At 35.3% G+C, this 9,900-nt stretch overlaps 2 protein-coding genes across 2 annotated transcripts in view; both read right to left on the bottom strand.

Moving 5' to 3' along the window:
- Nucleotides 1–3,128, bottom strand: part of LOC103480631 (up-regulator of cell proliferation-like) — a 4,703-nt gene extending 1,575 nt beyond the window's left edge. The window contains exons 1-2 of the mRNA XM_017310328.1: nt 3,099–3,128; nt 696–1,383 (exon numbers count right to left, since the gene is read on the bottom strand). Coding sequence (XP_017165817.1) covers nt 696–1,383; nt 3,099–3,128 — 718 coding nt within the window. The remainder of the gene's footprint in view (nt 1–695; nt 1,384–3,098) is intronic.
- A 3,807-nt stretch (nt 3,129–6,935) lies between these two features.
- Nucleotides 6,936–9,892, bottom strand: LOC108167220 (interferon-induced very large GTPase 1-like). Its single transcript, XM_017310540.1, has one exon. The coding sequence runs from the start codon at nt 9,844–9,846 to the stop codon at nt 7,798–7,800; it is 2,049 nt and encodes a 682-aa protein (XP_017166029.1). The 5' UTR covers nt 9,847–9,892; the 3' UTR covers nt 6,936–7,797.
- Nucleotides 9,893–9,900: the final 8 nt, after the last annotated feature.

Genomic DNA, 9,900 nt, shown 5'->3' with positions numbered 1-9,900 from the left:
AAAGAGAAGCTTCGTAGATCTGACCCATTTCACGGAAGAAGTGCTCAACTCCCAGTGAGCTGCTGGAAAGTTGTTGGTCAATTTCTTTGATCTCTTGTTTATTTTCAGAGTCTCTGCAATTTTCCTTGTAAAGCTCCCTAAGGCCAGAAAGTTTTGTTCGAGACAAGTTGTCAAGGTTCATATGCATCCATTTAAGAAAATAACACCTTTCTCTATCTGTGTTAGATATTGCACTAATGAAGCATCCCATTGCATTTGACATTGCATAAGAGTTCTGTTTTTCACGCTGCTCTTCTCTTTTCTTTTTAAGGTTACTCTTATAATTTTCTATATTTTCAGAACCAACTTTTTGGAGATGGAATTCTTCCTTTTCCAAAAACGTCAGTTCCTTCCATACCTGGCCTTGCAAACGAAACTGATTTTTATTTCTGCAGTGATGGCATCTGCTTTTATTTTTCCAGCCTGACACTCCAGAGAATCTTCATCAACTGAAATTCACAATTCATGTGCAACATCAGCCATCTGCTCTACTGACATCTTTAACGGTGGGTTTGCAAGTACACCACTCACAACTTTCTTCAAAGATTTGATAAAGTCTGCATCATTTGTCTGTTTTGATTTTATAATGATGTTGTTCTTCATCAAGCCCAGAGTGCTTGCTAGTTTTTTCAGATTATCTGGAGTAAGATTCTTGCTCTGTTGGTTTCCCACCAAGAAGATTTGAGTTTTGTGGTTTTTGTTCATCAGTAAGTTGAACTCGGAGTCCAACTGATCAAAGAAAACAAAAACTGCAGCAGATGCAGCAGATGTCTGACACAAAAAGGAGAATTGAGTCTCAAATGAAGCAATGTCTCCACGAAGGTTAGCTATAGCAACTGGTTCACTGAAGATGTCCATGTTTCTGTTTCCACAGGGAAGGTACCAGGTCATTTCAGTCAGTCCATTGGATACTCTTCTTTGAACGTCTCCACACTCCATGTCACGGTGAACAAAGGTGTCATGGTATTGCTCAGAGTTACTCAGAAGTTTATTGAGGATCTCTGATTTGGACAGAGAGCACTCACCCAGTCTCACAAATGAGATCATTGGAAGTTCAGAAAGAACTATTCTTTCTTCTATGAASCCTTTTGAYTCTGAAAGAYYTGRAGGTCTGTACTTCTTAACAATGTCTCTCATGGCCCACAGCATSAGGGTGCACTGCTGTGTATCACAGTTAGGAAGCAGCAGAGGAACAGAGAACTGACACATGGACATTTTTAGAGCCAGTTCTTGATGAACAAACCCATCCGAACACAGGAAGAGAGCAGTGATTATATCAAGAGGGTTAAATGTTCCTGTCTTATTTGGGCTCTCAAACAGATCCTCAAAATTGCTCTCTGTTCTCTTTGAGATATTGGGATATTTGATTTACAGTCACCCAGGTCATCAGTGATCGTCTTCTCATCAATCACAAGTATGTTGCTTAATGATAGCTTCTCTCTGTCGTACAGCTCCAAGCCCAAATCTTCCAAAAGCCTCTAAAGGTTGGTCTCTGTAAATCATAAACATACATTAAGTTTTTAATGTGTATGGGTGTGAATTGTAATTAAATACTATTTTTAACTTCCGCATTGCAGATGGTATTTTTGCGTAGGCAAGAAAAATTGATCTACAATTGAAACTAATGATGTTTTATCTGATAACTTAAAAAGAAAAAATGCACACAAAAAAAATTAGCACATAATTAAATTTTTTTGTGTACTTGGAGTCTTGAGGATTGCAGAAAAGTTTATTTTAATCTCAGCATAGATATGTTTAGATTTTGTTTGAGTCTTATTTTTCAATTTTTCTCATTTTTTCACTATTCGTTATTACGTCTTTTGAACCATTACATCCCAGTATTTGTTGATGAACTGCTAAACAAGGTCATGGTTTAGCATGAAAGTGTCACCATCAATTTTGCAAATATGCCAATTTTATTTCTCACGTCAATTTTCTAGTTTAAGGGTTATGTTTAGTCTTCAATGATGCCAAAGCTGTAAGTGCATAAATAAGAATATTCGGTTGTTGGGCATGTTAACTCACACAAGTCATTACACGATCCTGCAGCATCAGATTCTCTTTGAACTGCTTGGTTGAATTTTATTTTTCTTGGAAATGTACAAACAAAAGTATGGAAAGTTCTCTTAGTTTGCATGAAGGACTACAAGGACCAGTACTTCAGCAATCTCCACTTCTATGAAGAAAGACTCAGTGAAAGACTTTGACTGATTGAGGCATCCATTCCTTCCATCTATGGAAATGACATACACATCAAACAATAAGCTGCAAATAACACTAAAATGTCTTTATTTTAGCCATGAATTTATTGTGTTTATATGACAACCTATCTATTGTTTTAATTGCAATAACATCTTCTGCTTATGTTAGTGCTGTGTCCTTGCTAACATAAACACACCTACTTAGCACATAACTACTTATCTTGAGTAGCTATGTTATTAGCTACTTAAGGACCTAACCCGTACAGCGTGTTTTGAATAGTCTTATTATAAAATCAATTTAGCATTTTTGTATTAAGGACTATATGATCCAAATGCATTCAGTGACATTTTTGTGCTACTTTTAGCCAACTCTTTACCTATGTGGAGGCCCTGTTTGTAAGATGTGTTCATATGGTAGTAACATTTATGGCTACCATATGAATGATAGCCATTCATATGGTAGCCATAAATTAGGGATTGAAATTCTTCAATCCCTAATTGATTGAAGAATTTCTTCAATCAATTAGGAAGAATAAATTCCTGTGCCAGTAGAAAATCATATTTCTGCTATCGAACTACAAAAATAGTGGAATGGGTTGAAGTGAAACTCTTCGACCTGGAGGGAGGCAGTGTGTGAACTGCCTCACTTGTATTTAGAGTGCAACCAACCCCAACTTTTTTATGATAAGCTGTCTAAATATGTTCTATCTTTGTTTCTGTGTGAATACTGACATTTTTGTTTAAGTTTGTTAATTCCACATTGTTTTGCCTGAAGGCATCTCACTGCTGGCCTTGTTCAGTCAAATGGTGCTCAGTTGGATTTTCCCATTTGATTGAAACAGTATGGCTTTACATCACACAGTACATGTTTTCGTCACTCAGCCCCATGGTCGGGTTCAAAACCGTCTCACTGAATGCGGTCTTCAGGTTCTCCAGGTGGTGTATGCACGATGCTAAAATCGTGCCTCTCTGGCTGTGTTTATGTCTTCTCAGACAAGTGATGAAAGTACTTTTCCAATACCATAACCCAGTAAGATGAACATGATTGTTTTTATACCAAAGAATTTATAGTAATGCCGGGTTAGGGTAAATAAAAATTTGCTCTTAATAATTCACCTGATTAACCCCTGTAAATGACGGTGACTGACCATCTGGGGCCCATTGATTAACATTAGTTTGGTATCTTATATTTTATCGGCATCTCATTTAAAATGAAGTTCGAGTAAATCTGTTGGGCGTCACTCGTGCGAATTAAGTTTCCTGTCTTTTAGCACTGATAATATCACAGGTTAGCATAACAAGTGAAGGTTAATGCTTTTTTCCCACTCTTATTTAGTTTTTAAAATCAAACAAAACAGCATAAATAGTTTAAAATCAAACAAAACAGCATAAATAGTTTACCGTAGCCGAAGAGCTGCTTCAGCATTGACTGTTTTTGGTAAAAAAAAAAAAAACAAATGTCCCCCTCCTTCTTCTAACAGAGCTGCAGGTCTGCAGTGCAGACGCCCTTTTTCAGCCTGCTGAAAAACACTTTCACTTTCATTAACACGTTTTCCAAGACTTTCTTGTAAATTACATGGTTTAAAAGACATGGTCTTTCCAGCTCTGTTGTTGGGATATATTTTTAAAAGAACTGCAGCTAATGTTTACGGCGTTACGACAGAGGGCCAGGCTAAAAAGAAGAAAACAACACTTGCAGACAGAAAGAAAGAAATTTCTCTTTGCAGTTTTCTGAGTCATTGTCCAAAGTCGCCCCCTGCAGGTCGGTTGGAACAATAATCCAACAAATTGTATTGTAAAATAGATTTACGGTAATGTTAAGGAAAAAATTGAAATTTTTTCCTTAACATTGTTAGTAACCAGATTTTTCTACTTTAGATGGTCAAATAATACTCTATAAATAAAAAGAAGAAAATAATATATTTGTTGATACCATGTCATTATAGTAGAGACATTCACAATCTTGGGTATTCTGGACGACTTTGTCAAATAGACTTTTACAGCACACAAGCCTGTCTGTCTGTGTCACTGCTGTGAAGTTCTCCTCTACCATTAGCAGAAAAAGTTTATATTTTCTTTCTCTGTTCATCTCACTGCACACAATATCCCAAACAAAGAGTGACAAGCAGTGCAAACATGTTAAGTTTCTTCATTGTCCCACAAATAGGGGTTTATTTTGTAGCCAGCCATTTCAAACATTCAAAACAACATGAAATAGACAATGTTAAAAACAGACAAGGCATACAAACACCAATTCATAAGTAAAACAGAATTAATCTATATGCAATGGAGATTGTGAAAAATTACAATGATTGGTCAGAAAACGTTTGTAATCTTTGGTTTATACTTTAGACCTCAACTGGTTGCAAGTCCCTTTCCATCTACCTCACAGTGCTGACTTACATCACTCAGCTGGTTGCTGTTTGGTCTGTATTTGGACCCAACTACAAATATTCAAAAACCCCTTCAAAAGAAAATATTTAAACTGTAACAAGTCATTATCTAACAAGCTTATCTTTCCAAGAGGGACCCATCTCCAGAAAAGGACTTGAACCTATGGGACCTTCACTGTGCAGCCATAAGAGGCTCCACAACATATTTATTCCACTTCAGTGCTTGATTGTGTGAATGTTGCTTCTCAGTTCATCTTCAGTGTTTCTCCTCAAAATTCAGGGGGTCAAGCTGCTGCTACAGACCTTGATTTTGGACCAGTACTTCATCCAAAACCTTCTGTGAATCATCTAAATTATTTATGTTAATGTGGAAAGGCAGAGTACCAACACAACCACACATTACATAAAAGCTTAAAAGTGCTTTGTGTTTTCTTTAAATAAGACAAAGCAAAGAATGATTTTCATGAAAAAACATCTAACGCCATACATTCCCTTTCTTCTGGTACATTTGCCCTCTACAATGAGAGATTATCAGTGTGATTCTGCTGACTGACTCCACATTAACCAACATCTCCCATGTACTTGTGGACAGATTATTCTTATTTGTTAAGGTCATCCTCACTTCATATTGCTACAGAGAATGATGCTCATTTTATTGTTCAATCAATATTGAATCATTGTAACAACTGTCACTTTCTCACCAAGTTTTAAGCTGATGGTCTCATTCCATCCATGTGCAGATTCAACATTTTGTTTCAGATTTTCTTTGGTTTTTGGTCCTGCAGATGGTGATGGTGAGGGTGGAAATGAAGGACATTCATTCTGTGGACAGCTGTGGTTTATACATATGATCAGATGATGTCATGTGATTGGTTAATTGATCTGTGTGCTTCACGAACATATAGAATAGTAGAAACCAAATGGATATTTTACTCAGCAAAATGTTAAGTTTTATAGTTTTATTCAGTATCCCCAGGTGAAAAAAAGTATACTTTAGTATATTTCAAACATACTTAATTTGTGAAAGTACACTTTAATTTTTCCATGTAATTTTAGCCTAAAACAATGTAAGTACTGTAGTGTAGTTATGCATGTCATTTACAAAGTATGAATAAAGACTTATGAGTAATTAAAATTCTACTTTATTAGCAATAAATCAAAAATAAAAATTAAGTGTAATTTAAATACATTACTTGTATATTAGTAGTATATTTAAAATATATTAAAAGTATATTTTTAATATAATTCTATGACACAATTAGTGCACTCAATATAAAAATGAAGCTGTTGATTACATTTAAAAGTATACTTTAAGTATACTAAGTACAACTTGAAGTTGTTCCAAAAAAGTACATGTAGTATTCTATAAGTTGTAATTTAATACTATTTAAATACTACTAAAGTATACTAAGTACAAAATTAGTTGTTCCAAAATAGTACAGTTTAAGTACCTCAATCAAAGTATGTTAAAATTTAGTATACTAAAGCGTACTTTCTTTTTTACTTGGGAGACTCTGAAGCAAGTACTTTAAGCAAATACTACAATGCACAGACTGAAACATGCGAACTTTTTTTACTCTCTCATATGAGTAAGAAACACAACTTTAATCCCACTAAGTTATGTGATCCTGTAGTGTCTGATAGTACACCAGGTCCTGAGATCTCAGTTCGGACTTGAGGCATTATTTCTAAATCAAAACTTTATTCTGAAACTGATCCAAAAAGCCAATGCACGAATGCCTGAGCAAGTCAAAATCACAAACTGACGAATGCAAAATGGAAACTTTGTCCCAGTAGAAAAAGACAGTCATAGGTTGGGGTATAAAAAATGTACTGTTTGTGTGCTGTCTGGCCCTCCATGTAAGAAATTGTGTTTAATCTCATCTCTCGATTCTTCGACATTCAGCATAAGATTCTTCCAGATCCATAATTTTTTTGTATGAACAGGGTTGAAATAAAATCCTGCTTAGCAAAGTCTTTTCCTGGAGAATCTTTTCATCTGCAGTTTGAAGATGTCCAACCCATCACACATAATTTCTTAAGATTAATGTTTTTAACATACCACTAGAGGGCGTGATTGTGGCATGTTTTAAAGGCCCACGAATGAATATAAAACTGACCAAGCTGAGAGAGAGACAACATTGCTATAACAATATCTATACATTTCAAAATTGAATAAATCAAACTAATGAAAAAATCTGTAAATATTAATTTTGACATTTTTGGACTATTTAAAAATATTCAGTAAATATACCAATACCCAAAAAAACCAGAATGAAGGTGTTTGATGGGAATAGTTATAGTTTCTATTCTTGAAACTGTTAAGTTTCAAGGGAAAACTTAATAATAACATCAGACTCCAGCAATGAACAGAAAAACCTGAGAGTTTAATGAAGTGGAGGTGTGATCTATCACATATTCATTTTAGGTGAGCAAAACAAAAATAATGACTTTTTAAAATTCTATTTTCAGTAGAGCAAAAATAAAAAGCTCACGTGAAAGAATATAAATAATACACACACACATGGAGTAACCAATACATGAAACAAGGAAGTGAACAAATGAACATCAAGAACATAGAGCTAAATATCAAAACATTAGAAGTGCTGAAAACATAAGACCCAGACCCAGAAGACAAAGCCAAAAAACCAAAAATATTATACAAAAAAAATAAAGACATTTTATACTAACAAAATATCATGTCTGGTAATAACTGATGTCATGAAGAGTGTTTGACATTAAATATAGATCTGATTTTTTTTCATAACATTGATACATCCATATAGCAACTAAAAAACAACTAAAAATAAAAAGATCCTGACATCAAACTTAATTCAATTCAGCGTACTGTATATCATGCTAATTCATAGCAAATGTAATCTGAAGGCATTTCAAACAAGAAAATTAGTCTTTTCTTGTTAATTAGTGAACAAAATCTTGCTAAATGACAACTTCAGATAAAATATTGATGAAATGCTATTAAAAATTAAAAATTTTAAAAATAAGGAGCTATAGTTAAATAGGTTTTAGCCATTTATATTGTCTTAACAAGGATTGAACCCAATGTGTAAATGAGGTAGATTTAAAACAAGACAAAAAAATTATCTAGGTACTCTAATGGCAAGAAGCAGTGATGTTCTTACAAATAGACAGAAGTTCTGATTTCACTTGACGTAGAACGACTCCTTGAGACTTTTCTTTGCCTGTTCTTTTGTGATTCTCCTCCAAGAATCAGGAATGTCAGCAGGTTGTGCTTTACATGCTTCAGCAAATTCCTTGTTATACTTGGCCATTACATATTTCCAATAATCTGATGACTCAAGGCTCACATCTGGAGGAATATTCCAGTCTGGAAAAATCTCCCTATATTCTTTGTAAGGATGGTACTCACCCTTTGTACCACTGAAGTGAAAATACCTGTTACTGATAACAAGAGAAGAGCAAATGTCAGTCTGTAGTTTATTTGACTCATCCCACCCGACCTGAGCCAAACTCCATGGTCGATGCAGTAAAGCAAAGTGTCGAGTGTGGTTTTCTCCACCTGCATCACAGGGTATTTTGCAGAATGGACACTGTTGACCACAACCAAACACTCTGCTGAAAAGCTCATTCTCTGGTTTCACATGAAGCTGTGAGAGTTTTGTGTCAATCTCTGTGTTTTTAAGCTTTTCTCTAAGAGCTTCTTTCATTTCCTCCACACACATGTTGAGCCAGTGAGCAAACTGTTTCTGGTCAGCATTGTTCAGAACCATGAAGGTATCAAGAGCATCCTGGGAAATCCCCAGTTTATCACAAAGTTCTATGCAGATATTTTCAACAAATGTCTTCAGACTGTCAGTGTTTTCTGTTTTTGCCTTATTGATGGCGGCATTTATGTGGTCGATGCAGAACTTAAGATGTTTGTCCTCAAACTGACAAACTGTAGACCTAGAGGAGAATGTCTCCCTAATTCTCTCAGATATCCAGGATTTTACATAATATTCATATGAATATATGTAGCTCTTAAAGCAGTTGAAGTCACTTTTAGAAATCAGATCCAGTAAAATTGAATAATGGAAAGACATTCGTGTGCTGAACTCCTCTTTTGTCAGCATTTTATCAACAATATCAGGACCAAGAGAACGACAGATGAAGTTTTCAACAGCAGGTTTCAAACGTTGCTTTGTGAATTCTTCAGCTTTCTTCTGGCATTGGTCTCTTTCTTGAAACACATCTTTGAAATCTGTGCAAAACGTTTCTTTGTTTTTCTGCAGACATCTGTTAGGATCATTTTCTTGGATGAAATCTTCATGCATTTTCTGGAACTTTCTGGCTGCAGAGCCACAGATGTGTTGTTTCAGAGACACTTCAAACTCAATGTCAGTGTCAACAGCAGCTTTGTTCAGCTTTTCATCAATGATGTGAAGGATCTCCTGGATGTAAGTATCATGATAATTAGTTTTTCTCTTGATTTTATCACTAATACAGTCATTGCAAGCAGATATTATGCTGTCAGCAATTTCTTGTCTTTCCTTTACATACTTTGTAAACCATCCTGTTACTTGGTTCAATCCTTTGGGTTTGTATGTAAAAGGCTTCAGTCCACAGTTTTTAAGGCTTTTTTCACTCAGTAGTTGGCTTCCCTTGGGTGAAAGATTTTCTTGCAACTGATGGAACACACTGGTGTAGATATCTGAAGCATGCTGTTTAGAGAAAGACAAGGGTTTAAGTGTTTCCGTCCACATCTTATTAAAACTTTCATCAAGTTTCTTGTTGGTCATTTTAGCTTTTTTCTTACGACATTCATCAGTTAAAGCAAAAACTGCTTTCTCAATTTTTCCTCTATAATTGGCCCTGATTTTGTCAAGTTCTTTCAATCCCTCTTTAATATCAGCTGCTGCTGTGATCTGGTTGAACACTGATCTTTCAGTTTGTCGTCTAAGACTCTTTATGCTGTTGGAGAATTCCTCTCTGTATCCTTCAACCAGATAAACATGACCTTCTGGCTGATCAAAGTATTTATTCAGTTTGTCAAGGATCTTTGTCTCCCACTTGATCAGCTCTGTGGTTGCTTCAGTTTTCAACTTAGTGATGAATTCATTCATATCAGATATTTCAGACGTTGCAGCAACTGTACCAAAATTGGAAATTCTTGTCTCTGCTTTGGTAACCCAACTATACATTTCTTTTTTGAACTCCCACTCCCATTGGTTGTACTCTGTGCAGAGCCTCATGTAAGCATCAGCCACCAGGCTGTTTCTGAAGCTGAAGATGAAGTTTTCATGTTT

Source organism: Poecilia reticulata, linkage group LG18 (assembly GCF_000633615.1).
Source record: "Poecilia reticulata strain Guanapo linkage group LG18, Guppy_female_1.0+MT, whole genome shotgun sequence".
Classification (NCBI taxonomy): Eukaryota; Metazoa; Chordata; class Actinopteri; order Cyprinodontiformes; family Poeciliidae; genus Poecilia; species Poecilia reticulata.
Note: the sequence above shows the minus strand (reverse complement) of the source record. Positions and strands in the feature narration are given on the sequence as shown.